Genomic DNA, 15,320 nt, shown 5'->3' on the forward strand with positions numbered 1-15,320 from the left:
GCATGACCTGCTCCTTCCTCCCAGCTGCCACCCCAGGCTGGCATGTGGGGGGTATGGACCAAGTCCCAGAGTTTCTTCTGCGGGCTAAGTCAGCTCCTCTTCTCCTCAGGCCTTGGCGGGTTCAGTTTTCCTCTGCCCAGGATGGTTAGGCAGTCATCCCGCCACTCCTCCCAGCCGTGCCAACCTCCAGGCCTGCCATATCCCTCTGGGCCGGCTAGGAGTGCAGGCATCCCAGCCCTGAGCCCGCTCGCAGGTAGCTCCGTGGCCAGGGAAGCGGCCCGGTGGAGGGAGGCCCCGGACATCGGCGCCAGCTTCCCCCGAAGACCTGTGCCAGGCCGGGTGCCTCGGCCGCCCTGGGCCTTCCCAGGTGCGTGTGCGGGGAGCACGAGGCGCAGCGCGGCGCTGGCGGCGCGAAGGAGCAGGCAGCGTCCCCGCGCGCGAGGCTGGGCCCGGCGGGCAGTGGCGCGGGTCGCAGAGGGCTGGAGCCAGCGTCCCCGGGGCCTCCGGCGCATGCGGCCTGGCCGTGGCACTCCAAGTGCCCGCAGGGCCAGCGGGGCGCGGGGCTGGCGCGCAGGACGAGGGAGAGCGCCGTGATGCGGTGTATGGCCCTGCGCAGCGTGGCGATCTTGGAGAGCCTCTTGCCGCCCAGGTCATGCCGCAAGGCTCGGCGCAGAGCGTTGAAAGCCTCGTTGTAGTCCAGGATGCGCTTGCGCTCCCGCACGTTGGCCGCCATGCGCCGCGCCTTAGACCGCACCGGCCGCGCGCGCTTCCTGCCCGTTGCCTCCTCTGCCTCGTCCAGGCCGCGAGGGACGCTGTTCTGCCTCAGCACCCCAAAATCCCTCCTGGCCTCCAGGCAAGAGCTCTCCAAGTCCTCCTCAGAGCCCTCAGCCCCCTTCAGGCCCCTGTGGCCTGGTCCTGGCACGCCTCGGAGCATGGCCTCCCAGGCCCCTCTGCTCCGGTTAGCGAAGCTGACTGTGCGCCCTCTGAGCGTTGCCTTGTCAGGGTGGACACTCCCCCGGTGGGCCCTCTCTAGCTGGGCTTTATGGCACCACGTGGCTCCCCGCCCTCCCCATCCATCTGTCTCCCTCCTCCTGCTTTATTACCTGCCCCCAGGTAGGTTGGAGAGGGAGGAACCAAGAGGAAGCAAGCAAGGAAGGAAGCTTGCAGATTCTTGTACGTGGGGACCAGACGGGCCGCCAGGCCACGCCTGGGGCAGTGCTCCAGCCTCCCCAGAGAACTTGCTCTGCCTCACTCCGGGGCCACTCCAGGGCCTCTCTGGGTGGCTGGGTTCCCCATTCTCCCTCCTGACCTCAGATAGAGTACCAAATTTAGCCTCGGTGCAACAGAGCTGATAATAGGCTTCCAAAGGTATCGTGGATGGCTGGCTGGGTGTGTTTCAAGAAACCTGAAAGTTGTTGTCGAGTTCTGTACTGGAGGAAGGAGGTTAGAGAGCTGTCATTGAGAGAAGCATGACTGTTCCAGGAGGGCTGATAGGGGAGGGGCAGATCTTATAGGAGACACAGTTGCGCCCTGCAGCTAAGAAGGACCTTGAGCCTCTGGCTCACCAGAGTGAGGCTGGGTAGCTGGGTTGGGGTTTGCTTGGGCCTGACTCTCCCCCACCTCCTTTTGGCTCCCCTTCTGCAGGCAGAGCAGGCTGAGGCAGCAGTAGAGGGAGATACAAAGGATTGCTTTTTGTTCTCTGTTCCCCTTTGGTACCCATCGGGGGCAACTTTGGGGCCCAGGGCCCATGGGCAGCTCTGTCTCCTGACACAGCATTGCCATGTTATGAACACAGTGTATCACACATACACACACACACCCCGCCACCTTCCCCAGATTTGAATTTTAAAAGGGTCTCAGAAAAAAAATAATACTTAATCCTGGAGAGTAAGAACCCTTAATGGTGGAACTTCAGGCATCAGCAGTTGAGTTATTTGAAGCACCTTAAGAACAATCTCATTCCCAGCCACAATCCAAATGTCTCCAAAATGCCAAGGCATCAGTTGGGATGGTATGTGGTTCATATCTTTTTTTCCAAAAAGCATACAAATAACTCCATTATTTGAGACTGTGAATTTCTTCATGGAGGAAGAGAACAGGATACCAGGAAACAAAATGCATACATTTCTTTGTGATAGTTCATCTTGCCAAGTAGATTGTAAGCATCTTCAGGACATTTGTATTTCCTGGTCTGCGATATATGTGAAATGAAAAAGTGAAAACATCTAAAATAGAATTTTTTTCCTGTCTATTCAATCTGTCTCCCACCTTCCCCAAAACACACACCCACACAAGCATACCTAATCACACACATGCACACTTCACACAGAATTCTTCACACTTAAATTGTGAGTCACGGATGTCGAGCAGTCATGTCCACCCATCCAGCTCAAGTGACAGAAGTAAGTCCATCTCTCTGGGTCCCAGAGCTGGGAGCAGGAGATCAGGACAAAGCCCAGTCTGGTCCCTGCCCCATGTCCACCTCTGTCCCCACTCTCCTTTATCCATTAGCCCCTCGATGTCACTCCAGAGAGAGCTGGGTCACTGGCCTGCTCAGGGCAGTGGGGCTCAGGGCCTTGGAGCCCATGAAAGACCAGGTAGGAGTGGCAATTTGGTGGGCCAGACCCCCCAACCCCATCCCCTGTCCCCAATGGCTCCTTTCTGAGCTGCCTCTGTACAGATAGCAGTTGGACACATGACTGAGGGTCAGGAGACCTATTTCTAGTTCTGCTCCCTACTTGCTCTGTGACCTTCTGTTAATTGCGTCCTCCTCGCCGCACCTCAGTTTCCTTCTCTTTGAGAGGAAGAACATTCTCACTATGAAAGAGTGTAGGCAGGACCAGCTACATAATTTGCAGGGCCCAGTGTGCAATGAATATGCAGGGCCCCTCGTTCAGAATTATTAAGAATTTTAGGATGGTGATGGCAGAGCAGTAAACCAAGCACAGGGCCACTGCCCAGAACCCAAGCCCTTGAAGCCAGCCCTGAGTGTAGGACAGAGTGGTGTAGTGGTAAGGAGCACAAGCTTTGGATCCAAACTCACCTGGGTACCTGACTGCCATTTTCACAGACATGACCTTGGGAAAATCTCGGAGGACTAAATGAGATAGAATCCAGTAGAGCATGGGCCTCAAGAAATACTGCATCTGGTTATCTTGAGGAGACTGTGACTCCTCAGCCTGAGTGTGATGCAGGCTTCCCCTCCCCTGTGGTGCGCTCCAGAAACCCATGGCCCATGAGGAGGAGGAAATAGATGGGCAAGCTCAGAGTGACACCCACCCCCCTTCCAGGGAGGACAGAAGTGGGTGACCTACCCAAGGACCCGCCTTCCCCAAGGATCTGCAGGACAGCCACCCATAGGGGAGAATCTGCCTGGGGCCATGCAGGAGCTGAGGGGACCCACCAGGCTGGTGATAAACAAGCTTAAACTGCTTCCAGGGCTTTCCCTTCCTCCATGACTCAGCATTACAAGAACTGAGTCTCATCATGGACAGGATGCTGCTTAGTAATAATTAATAATAATAACAATAATAATCTTAATATTGGCACTGACTTCCATTAAGTACTTATTACAGGGTTGGTATTGTACTAAGTGCTTTTAAAATACATCCTCTTAGCCTCACAGCATCCTATAAGGAAAGCCTTATTATTACACCCATTTTACAGACTAGAAACTTAAGACTCAGAATAAAGTAACTCACCCCAAGTCAGAGGGCTGAGCCATGGCTGAGCCAAGATTTCAAAGAAGTTGGTGTGGATCCTATTCGATGACCAGGTTCTTAACCACTCTGGGCTGGAGTTGAGTTCCTGGTTCAGGACCCCCACCCCAACAGTCTGTAGCTATTAGAGGCCACAAATCTGCCCTTAGAAACAAAAGTCATTAAAATGTTAGTTTCAGGCAAGTATTAAAAAAAAAAAAAAAAAAAAGGCACTTAAGCTGATATAATGAAAACCTGGAAGGCAGGAATATGGGTGGGAGTGGGGGATTTGGGAGGCTCCCCCAAATGGAGAGAGACAAGCAGGAGAGACCCTGGGCTGGAAGCCAGAGAACTGGACCAGCCAACCACCAGCCTGCTGGGACTGAGATATACTGTGTGGGGTTTCCTTGGCTAATTCTAACTCCTGGCCAACCCTAGCTGAACCAATGGATGCTGAGATTCTAGGGATTGCGCCAGAGAGCGCAACTGCCAGGCCCAGTGCCCACCTGCTGACCCCTGCTGCAGGTGAGCGAGGGCCCAGTGAGCCAGGAGTAGCCTGCCGCTCCCTGCATGTGTCTACTGGGACAGATCCAGGCCTCTGCCTGCCGGATTCAGCAGAAAGAGTTCTGGATTGAGTTCAGGTGGCCTGCAGTGGAGTCACCAGCCTCAGCAGCTTGCTACCCTTTCCTCCTCGGTAAAGCCTGCCCTGAGCCCTCCCCTACAAGGCTTCTCTTCTGCGTTTCTTAATTCCATCTTAGATCATAGTGTACTTTCATGTCCATGTGACAGCCTTCTCCACTAGACCATGAATACCAGGTTCACATCTAGGTCACTTCTGTGTTCCCACTTCCTAGCCCAGGGCCTGGCATGTAATCAGGGCAAGGAAATATCTGCTGAATGTAGAATAAATGGTGCGACCCCTGATATTAAGATATTCATGAAATTCTGGAAATTCCACAATCAGGCAAGCTTTACATTCAAATCCAGCAAACACTTACTGAGCACCTACTAAGTGCCAGATCCAGAGTTGTGGACTTTCACACAAACACATGTATTAATAGGAGTAAAACTTATAGAAGTTCAGTATTAAAATAGAAGGAAGTAAAAACCTTGCAGCTGCATAGAAATGCTTTAGAATTGCCAACCCACCTCCATCACCTGGGGGCAATCTAACAGTTGTCTTAAAGCAGTGGTTCTCAAAGAGTGGTAGTAGCAACCACAGCACCCAGAAAATGTCTAGAATTGCAAATTACCAGCCCCACCCTAGATCTACTGAATTAAGAACTGTCTTAAAGGCAAAGTGGTTTGAATGCTCAGAAAGATATATATATTTGTTCTTCCAGAATCTAGCACAGAGGTTATTAAATTTTAGCTTGCATAAGAATTACTGTTCAGTTTTATATACATAATGCCTTGTGTAGTTCACTTTATGAGCAGTGTAAAGGGCTTTTCAAGGATAGTTTTGACTATACGCAATTTTCTTTTGCACATTAACTTTAAAACATCCCCACCTCTGTATTGAATGGAGGGAAAATTCAATAGACAACCACGGGCTCAAAAGGAAGAAAACAATAATAGCAAATCACTAAACCCGGGGCGGGGGGGGGGCACCCATGACACGACGACACACGTGTCTCTGCTGAGCCCCTAACATAAATCGTAAATTGACATTAAGATGGGGTTAGTAAAGGCAAAGAAAATGCCCGCACGCCACGAGTTTGCCACAAGTTGCCCAGTGCGGGATCCCTTCCGCGGTTCCTCTTTCCCGTGTTTCATCCATTTCCAGGCGTCACCCTCGTCCCGGACCCGGCCGGCTCCCGTCCCTTCCCCGCCCTTGTAGGAAACGGCCACCTGTCGCCGTGGGCGGCTCCTAATAATTCTGAGGCCACGCTCTCTTGACAAACGGCCGGGGCTCCGGGGAGGCGCGCGGCCGGCCCCCCGCAGCCCCTCTTCCCACGCCCGCTAAGGCTGCTCAGTGGCTGCGCGTCCGCGGGCGGCTCGGCGACTGCGCTGCGCGGGGCCCGACTTCAAAGCCCCGCGGCTCGGCAGGTTATTTCCGCGGCACCTGCAGCTGCGGCGGGTCCCCCTCGCCCAGCGGCTGGGATCCGCCCCTCCCCGGGAGCCCCGCTTCTGCGGCGGGAGGAGGGAGAGGCAGGCGGGGCCGCGCAGTGATTTAGAGCCAGGCGGTTCCGCTGGCAGCCGGCAAGGTGCCAATTACGGCTCGGCGGGGCCTGGATTTCAGAGATTTCAGAAATTCCTGCTCTTCCCCGGGAAGTTCCGGCGTCGCTCCCCCGAGGGAGAAAGAACTCCCACCGGGTAGAGAAGGCCGGGGACAGAGGGACCGGCCCTCCGGAGAAACGGAGCCCACGGGTCCTGAGAGCTCGACCAAGGCCAGAAGGGGCAGCTTCCTTTCTCTCTCAGGGCAGGACGCGCAGCTTTTCATCCCAGAGACGGGCTTACTGTAGGGGAAATGGCAAGGGCTTTGGGATCCGGCAGATTTGAGCTCATTGCAGGCTCTGCTCCATTCATTCATTCAATCATTCATTCATTCATTCAACAAATATTTATTTATTGTCCTAGGCACTATGATAGAACAGTCAAGACCATTCAGCATGGAGGCTGCATTCTAACGGAAGCAAATAATGAAACTAAGTTATATAGCAAGTAAGTACTATTAGAAATGTTTTCGTAGGTGATAAACGCTGTGGAGAAAAAAACATCAGGGAAGATAGAAAGTGTATGCAGGGGTGGTAGGGGGCAGGGACATGGTAGGGAAGGCCCACCTGAGAAGGTGACATCTGAGTAACATTTTGAAGGAGACAAGTCACCGTAGCTACTTTAGAGAAGAGCCTTCCAGGCAGCGGGAACAGCATGTGCAAAGAGGCAGGTGGGTGTCACAGCAAGGTGGGGCAGAGTAGGCCAGCTTAGGGAGGGGACTTGTAGGCCACTGCTGGGTCCTCAGCTTTTTACTTGGCTGGAGATGAGAAGCCATTAACTATTTCTTTCCTTCCCTCACTCCCTCGATCTTTAGCATTAGCCTTCTTTTCCTCTGTAGGCTGGATGAGGACCCCCTCCACCGCACCCCTCTCCAGGCAGGATCCCTCTCCTTCCTCTTATCTTAGCAGCCTCCCTCCCTCCCCAAGTGTCTTAGTTTCCAAGAGCTCCTGTCACAAAGCACCACAACCTGGGTGGCTTACAACAGAAATGGACTGTCTCACAGTTCTGCAGGCCAGCAGGTGGAAATCAGTATCACTGGACCAAAATCAAGTTGTCGGCAGGGCCGTGCTCCATCCTGAAGCCCATGGGGGAGAACTCTTCCTTGCTTCTTCTAGCTTCCGTTGTTTGCTGGCAGTCTTCAGTGTTCCCTGGCTTACAGAGGCCTGACTCCAGTGTCTGCCTCTGTCTTCACATGGCCCTCTTCCCGCTGTGCCTATAGGTCTGTGTCTCTTCTCTCCATCTTATAAGGACATCAGTCAAATTGGATTCAGGGCTCACCCTACTCCAGTATGACTACATCTTAGCTAATTATGCCTGCAACGACCCTATTTCCAAGTAAAGGCACATTCGGTGGTACTGGAAGTCAGGACTTGAACATATCTTTGGGGGGACAAAATTCAACCCATAAAACCAGGTATCTCTGCCTGTGCTTTGCTCTTTTCTCCTCTCCTGGCTCTACTCCATCTCTTCTGGGGTCCTCATCCCACCAACTGTCCCTCCCTCAATTTTCCGGCTTTTCCTCTCCACTGGCCCATTCCTTGGAAATACAAATGTGCTTAGGCGGCTTGCTCCAAATTAGTCTTTTTCTACATCCTGGCATTGATGCCTTCTTTCCTTTCTTTCATCTCCCAGCTCCCTGAAAGAGGAGTCAGCATTCCCTGCCTCCACTCTCACCCCTCATGAACTGTGGAAGTCTGGCTCTTGCTGTCCTCTACTCCCAGTCCACTGAAACCCGCTTCTTTCATTCATCTCCTTGTGACCTCAGCAAGCCTTTCCTAGTCAATTAAGTTAAACCATTTTTGAGCACCTTCTACTGTTTTCTGGGTCTTGGGTTAGGTGCTGAAGATTCAATGACAAACAAAACTGACATGGTTCCTACCCTCACGGAGCTTGCCATCTAGTGAAGAAGGCTAGCTTGTAAACAAACGATTTCAATAGCATGACATAAAACAATATTCAAGGTTTGGAAGTGATGCAGAGGATGGAGTGTGAATTTCTCTGAGGGTTCAGGAAAGGTTTTACAGTGGAGGTAATTAATGCCTAAACTGGATTTCAAAGGAGTTTGCCCAGAAAACAGGAGTGGAAGGGCATGGAAGGTTGAGGGAACAGCATGTGCCAAGTCCTGTGGTAAAAAATAGAGTGATTTGACTTTGCCAAACTGTGAAATGAAACACTAGAGACTGATGGGAGATGCAGCTGGGGATCATTGGTCCTGTGCACTCTCATCCAGGAGCTGCCCCAAAATTCTTCCACTTATGTGAACAAAGTTGGATTTTGTTATTTACAACCAAGGATCCTGACAACACAGAATGGAGGGGAAGCAGCCATCCTGTGCCCCCTCTCTTACTCCCCAACCAATCCCTGTATCTGCCATTTACCAGCTTTGAGACCTGGGGCAGTTGCCTTAACCTCTCTGAACCTCAGTTTTCTCGTCTGTAAAATGGAGATGATGATGGTAACTGCCTTAGAGGGGAGTTGTGAGAATTAAATGACAATATGAACAGAAAGCCCTTAGCACAGTGCCTGGCACATAGCAAATACTTAATATTTACTTATTCTTGTTATCCTCTTTCTGGCAAACACCCCAGGGGTACTTTCTCCAAAGCTCATACACACATTTGGCCCTCTCCCTTGTCCCACTCCCAGCTCAAAGAACAACATCCTTCAATCAGACACTTCCTGCCAACTTGCTCCCTTCTTGGTCCAAAGTCAGAATATATCTTGGACCTTCTCCACCTGCACTCAACTCTGCCATGCCTACAACCCTGAACAGCATTATTTGGGTTATTTGGGCTCTGGAATGAGACCACCACTTATTAGCTGTATAGCCTCAGGCAAGATGCTTAGCGTGTCTTTAATCTCAGTTTTCTTGTCTGTAAAATGGGGATTATGATAGTACTGCTTCCTCTGAGTTTTGAGGTTTAAATAAAACAGTGGATGTTAAGCTCTCAGCACAGGGCTTGGCTCCTAAGATGTGCCATGAATATTAATTTTCTCCTTTTGCTGCCTCTTGTCTCCCCTCCCCAGCCAGCCTGGCCACTGCAGCTGTAAATCATTCAGATAACCAAGAGCATCCTCCTCCCTCCCACTCCAGTACCAAACTCCTCATCGCTTCCACCCACTAATGACCTGGTGATTGGCTTCTCATTAAAGAAATGACAAAGAGGCCCCTGTGCTTTTAGCCAGGGTCTAATCAACCTTAGATCTGTCCCAGGGTCAGGCAGGGGGAGGGATGTTGATGCTGGGTCCCAGGGGTGACTTGGTATAAATGGAGGACTCTGCCTCCTAGGAGAAGCAGCCTCTGCTCCCAGTCCTGGCTGCTCAGGGCCAGGAATTCTTGGGACAGGGCCCGCCTATGGGAGGGTGGGGGCACAGGGATCCCATGAGGTACCTAGGAGGCTGAGGGCCATGTGTGGTCTCTAGGAGCCATCTCTGCCATCCTGAGGTTCAGTCTGCTCATTTGTCAATGGGAATAATAAATAATTATACCTACCTGGTAGAGCTGGTTCGAGAATAAAGTGAGATAAATCAAAGGTAAATTTCTAGCACTTTTGGTATCAACAAAATCAATAAGTGGTGGCCATTATTATTGTAATAGTTTTCATTATTTTTTCATTATTATTGTTATTATTGGAACCCAGGTGCCAATTTTTCCAACTCCATTTGTTGACTAGTTCATTCTCTCACTGATGATTTGTAATCCTGCAGCTCTCTAATGTCACTTCCAGCCATTTTTTTGGGCAATCCTCCACCTCCTTGCTGATTTTCAGAATTGTCTTGGTTGTTCTTGGCTCTTTACATTTCTGTGGGAATTCTAGAATCCTTTTGTCTAATTCTATGACTGTTCCTCTGTGATTCTTTCAACTCTGCCATCTTCTATGTATGCTTCTTTCTCAATGGCTTTCCTTATGGTGGCAAAATGGCTGCAGGGGTTCTAGGATTCACAGGTATACTCCACATGTGCAAAAGGGGAGAAAACCACCTGGTTAAACTACTCATAAATTCCTGATCCATAGACTCCATGTACTAATCAATATTGTTGTTTTAAGCAAAGAAGCTTTGAGGTAATTTGTTACTCAGCAAAAGATAATGAATACAAAAGTTAGATGCCATTTCCCAGCCTTTCCTGCAGTTTCTGAGTAGAATGTGGAATGTGAACAGAAGTGACGCAGGCCCCTTCCAGGCCTGCCCATAATAACTTGCTATATGCAATCTCCAGATCTCTTCCCCTTACTGCTGGCTCAAATGGAGACCCCAGGACAGCCATGGGAGTCACAAGCTGAAGTTGGCAGAGCTACCTGGGAAAGGAGCTGAACCTTCCATCACTGCCTGGAGACAGGCGGCCCAGGAAAACCATCTGGCCAGGAACACTCAACCTGGATGATTATGCGAGCAAGAAACTTTTATGTTTAAGCCATAGAGATTTGGGGATTTATATATTACAGTACCCAACATCACCTTAACTAATAAATACACTTCCATACAGAGCTTTACAGATGATTTTAAATGCACTTTCATAAGCTTCATTTTACTTTGATCCTCATAACTACCTGGAGGTAGGTAGGGCAGAGTTCCTCTTTTGCCAATGAGAAGAACTAAGACTCAGAGAGACTAAGGCACTTGCCCAGGGTCACACAGCTCATAGGTGGGGCAGGATGACAGCAAGACAAATGATAGCAAAGAGGCAGGATCATCTAGTGAAAAAAGTTTAAGCTTTGGGGACAGCTGGGCAGGGGGTTTAAGTCTTGCCATCCACGGCTCACTGGTCCGTGTGACCTTGGATAAGTCACTTAATTGCTTCTTGCTTTGATTTCTTCATCTGCAAAACAGGAACCATATTGACTAACTTACGGGGCTGTTTGGGGAAGTTCATGAGATAAAGTATGCAAGATTCCTAACACCGAATAGATATTCAATAAATATTTGATGAATGAATGAATGGAGTTTAGCACAGCATGGAGCACAGTGCGCCAATAAATGTTAGCTACAAGATCGTTATTTGAACAAGACTCTCAGAATCTGGGAGCGTCTCTGGTCTCCCGCTCCCCGCCTCCCCTTCTGGCTCCCCTAGATGGGCCGGGCCCCCGCCGCAGGACGCCCTCGGCCCTGCAGTAAATCACGCTGCACCGACCCGCGGCCTGTAATTAACAAGCCGCAGTGGGCGGGTCCGGGGCGCGGCCCCGCCCACCCTGTCCCAGGGGCTTCCTGCGCCTCTGCTCCCTCCAGAAGGGGGAGGGAGTGGGCAGGGAGCTGGGGGCTCCCCCTGGCCGGGTGATTTATCGCCCTCTGTGTGAAGCAGATTTACGAGTGGGGAGCCGGGGCCTCGTCGGCAGGCGCGGGGAGCGCAAAGCCCCGAGGCCGGAGAGACCCGCGGTTGCGCGGACAGCCTGCGTGCTGGTCCCGGCAGGAGGCGGGCTAGTGGAGGGGCCGGGGGCTCCCCTCGCCCCCATCTCCACCCTTCCAGGGCCAGGCTCTGAACTGGGGGCATCATGTACTGACTGATTTTCACGACATCCCTACGGGGATCTTGTATCTTTAGCCCTATTTTTTAAGATGAGAAAACTAAGTCTCAGGGACGTGAAGTTGGTTCCCCGACTCCTAAGTTTTGGTCCCGTCTCCTATTTCCGTCCTCCATTACTTCCCGCGGGTTGATTCTGCCTTTGTTTCAATCTGACGATGTCATTTCCCCGTGAGAGAGAGCCGAGGGCGAGAAAGGACTCCTGCTCGGGGTGGGGCCGGGAAGGGGCGGGAAGGGCCGGAAGGGCCCTTTGTGGTAAGTATTGGGACGCCCGTTTCCTACATGTGGAAACGGAGCCTCCCAGAGGTTAAGCAGCTCATGTCGCACAGGTTAGGGGAGAGGTGTCTGGGTGTTCTTTCCTAGTGGGGGGAGATGAGGAGGAGGCACTGCGGGGCGCCGCTGAGCTCCCCCCTTCACAGGGATTCCTGGGGGTTTCAGTCAGGAAAGGAGCTTTGGCTGCAGGGAAGTGTCAGCAGATGAAGAGACGCCCACGCAGGTGGGCCCAGGGCTCCCTGTGGGTAAATGCCTGACAGCGGGTGGGGAGGTAGCAGCCACTCCTCCTCTGGTGGGAAATGCAACCCGACGGGCACACACAGCCACTCCCAGCCCCCCAGCCACACCCCACCAACCCCACCCACAGGGTGGAAGGTGGCACCTCCCGAGAGGGACCGGGTCTCTCTGCCCCTCAGTCAGCAGTGCCCAGCTCCCCTCATCCTCACTCTGGGAGGAGCGAGTATAACCCTCACGTCAGGGGTATCAGGACATGGAAGAAAGATCTTTAGATGGATTTTGAACCAGACAGGCTCAGGCTCAAATTCTGGCCCCACCTCTGACCAGCTGGGTAATCTCAAGCAAGTTAACTAACTTCTCTGAGCTTCCATTTCCTCATTTAAAAAATTAGGATAAACACACACACCACCAAGGTGTGAAGGTTAAGTAGATAAATATGGAATGCTTTCAGAAAACTTTTGGCCCACTGGCCCCTAGGAGGTGTCTAGCAAATATTCTCTCCCAGAGTGCAGGGTTGGGGTTTTGTTTGTTTTTGTCAGAGTGACTGACACAGTCTACATCTGGGAAGGCATGGGGTAGAATTTTATAATTTCATAGACGCTGAGAATGTCAGAACAGGAAGAATTCATTTTGTGCCTGGATTCTGAACCTGGGTAACTTCAGGTGTGTGTGTTGGGGGGAGATTCTCCCAAAATCCATTCATCAGTATTTATGGAGAGTGTACTATATTTTAGGCATTTCTCTAGTCTATGGCAATAAACAAAACAGAACAAAAAAAAAAAACAAAGCAAAAAAACTGCTCTCATGGAGTTTATGTTCTGGTGGGTGGAGATGGAGATATAAATAAACTATACATTATGTATCTAAAATGTTCTATATGTGAGGGCTTATCAGATTATCAGGGGAATACCCGAAAAAGGGTGAGGATCACTAATTGAGTCCAACCCTCAGAGAGGGAAAGTAACTTGCCCCAAATCACAGGACCAGCCAGGGGCAGTCCGGACTTGAATCAAATCTCTTACAGCTTTGTGTGCCTTTGTCCACTGCACTATTTATCCAAAAGGGCAGCTGAGCTCAGGCCTGCCAGGTGCTCGGTGTGTCCTATGGGTTCTTGTTTTTGTTGGTGGGCTTCCTCAAAGAGCCAAGCCCCCGGGCTTGCCTATACCACACCCCAATCCTGGCACTTGACTCTTAGCAAGGATCCATCGACTTTGTCCACAAAGAAAGCAGAAGCTATGGAGCAGGGGAATGGATAGTCCCAGCTTCAGGCCCTCCCTACCTTGTAACACTTTTATGGCACACTTTGTCTTGCTTTTGTGTCTGAGTAGGAGGCAGCCCTCATTCTGCCTAGGGCCAGCCCTTTGGCCTCCTGGACAAATCCACTCCATCAGTTAATCCTCCTCTGCCATGAATCAGCTTCCTCCCCTGGCCCCTTCCCCTGAAACATGGTGCTGTTTCAGTTATCTATTGCTGCTTAACAAACGACCACACTTAGTGGCTTAAAACACCAATTGATTATTTCTCATGATTCTCTGGGTTCATTGGGAAGTTTTCCTGCCCCATGCGACGTTGACTGGGGTCATTCATGTGACATCATTCATCTGGAAGCTTGTCTGAAGCTGGAAGGCATCTCTCTCCATGTGGGGTCTCATCCTCCAGGGCCTCTCCACATGGCCAATCTCTCCAGAGGCTAGCCCGGACTTCCTGACAGCATGGCTGCTGTGTTCCATGAGGGAGAAAAAGGAAGCTGCCAGTTCTCTTTAAGGACTGGGCTTAGAAGACCCGGAATATCACTTCTGCCACTTCCACTGGTCAAAGCAAGTCAGGAAGGCAGTACATGTGTATACATGGATGAGAGGTGTTCATAGCGGTATTTGCAGACTATCTACGACAATGCTCAAGTATCTAGTCCTGAACACAACAAAACCTTCAAATCCCCTTGTTGCCCCATTCCCTTCCCCAACATTCATTCATCCCATATTAATCTGGCTTAGCCTCTCTCTATGCCACTGAAACTGTGCTCACCAGTGAACTCCCAACTGGCTGCTATAATGCCCACCTTCAATTCTCACTCTGCTTGCTCTACTCATGACCTCTGAAGTGGCTGACCACTTCCTCCTTCCAGAAACTGGGCTCCCTGTTTTGTGGCATGTCCCTCTTTTGGGTTTCTCCCCACTCCTTTTCTGTCTCTTTTGTTAGCTCCTCTTCTTCCAAACACCCCTTAAATGCAAATGCCTATTTTCATATATAGTACTTGATCTGAAATTTTAAATGTACTTTTAGATGCATTAAAAAAATAGAAAAAGATGAGATGTTAGCAGGAGTTACTTCTGAGCAATGGAATTATGCTTTCAGCTTTTGCTTAGTTATCTTAGTTTTATACTTTTGTTTGTATTTATTTTCTATTTTTCCATAATATGAATGACATTTAAATATTTATTTTTAATTAAAAAATAAATAAAGTTCTATTTTTAAAAAATCTCTATTTCCAGCTGCAAGTGCTTTCCTAAATTTCAGACCCATGTTTCTAACTTCCAGATGACTGGTCTGTGGACATCTCAAGTCAAATCCAAAACCCTTCTCCATGGCTCCCCATCTTGGTGAATCAACAAAGCCCTCATTTTACCCAGTTGCTCCAGCCAAAACCCTGGAACCATCCTCCTTGCCTCCCACTTATGCCTAATCCCATTGTCCACCAAATCCTCAATTTACATCCTGATTTGCTCCCCAATCTGTCCCTTCCTCTTCTCCTTTCTTAGTCATTGCCCTGTTCAGGCCAAGGAGTAGAGGAGTCCCCTAACTGCTCCAACTGGTCTCCTTGCCTCAGTCTGCCCACCCTTCACCTCTCCCTTCTCCACTCCAGTCTCCACCCAGCTACCCAGGACCACTATTTCCCCTCCCTGCCACGAGGGCAATGCCAACTGCAGCATTTCACAAAGTATGTTCTGTGGTTGTTAACTGGTGTGAGGAAAAAAAAAGGTCTTGGCCCAACAATTTGAGGAATGCTGGGTTTGAACAAAACCAAAAAGGTTTCTTTGCTACCTGACTCCTCTGATTCTCCACTATGTTTTATGCCCAGGAAAGGTCTGTAGCTTTTCCAAACTCATCTGGCATAGGAACCTTTTCTCGGAGCATCTCCTGGGACGGCGATTCCAGCCCACGCGCCTGTTGCATGGTGGGTAATGGGTTGAAATCCAATAGGAACACAGCTTAACAAGGGGTCAGTAGGACCCCTCTGGGACAGTTCCGGCTGTAAGGTCACTGGTAACCTCTTTAACCCGGGACTCTGTTTTTTTTGTCTGCGAAATGGAGGTGAGAATAACGAAGACCTCCGAGGTGGCTGTGAGGATTACATGGGCCTGAAGCGTCGCCTGCCA

At 50.6% G+C, this 15,320-nt stretch overlaps 1 protein-coding gene and 1 long non-coding RNA gene across 2 annotated transcripts; one reads left to right on the top strand and one right to left on the bottom strand.

The window, feature by feature from the left end:
- Window positions 1–214: 214 nt before the first annotated feature.
- On the bottom strand, window positions 215–934 carry BHLHA9 (basic helix-loop-helix family member a9). The gene has a single exon (XM_037807919.1). It carries the CDS (start codon window positions 932–934, stop codon window positions 215–217), a length of 720 nt encoding a protein of 239 aa, XP_037663847.1.
- A 4,718-nt stretch (window positions 935–5,652) lies between these two features.
- On the top strand, window positions 5,653–10,303 carry LOC119513483. Its single transcript, XR_005212641.1, has 3 exons — window positions 5,653–5,747; window positions 6,279–6,362; window positions 10,135–10,303. It is a non-coding gene; the product is annotated as an uncharacterized LOC119513483 (long non-coding RNA).
- Window positions 10,304–15,320: the final 5,017 nt, after the last annotated feature.

Source organism: Choloepus didactylus, chromosome 18 (genome assembly GCF_015220235.1).
Source record: "Choloepus didactylus isolate mChoDid1 chromosome 18, mChoDid1.pri, whole genome shotgun sequence".
Taxonomy (NCBI): domain Eukaryota; kingdom Metazoa; phylum Chordata; class Mammalia; order Pilosa; family Megalonychidae; genus Choloepus; species Choloepus didactylus.

Coding starts and splice junctions, on each gene's coding strand:
- BHLHA9 (XM_037807919.1), bottom strand. CDS start 934: ATGCTCCGAGGCGTGCCAGGACCAGGCCACAGGGGCCTGAAGGGGGCT.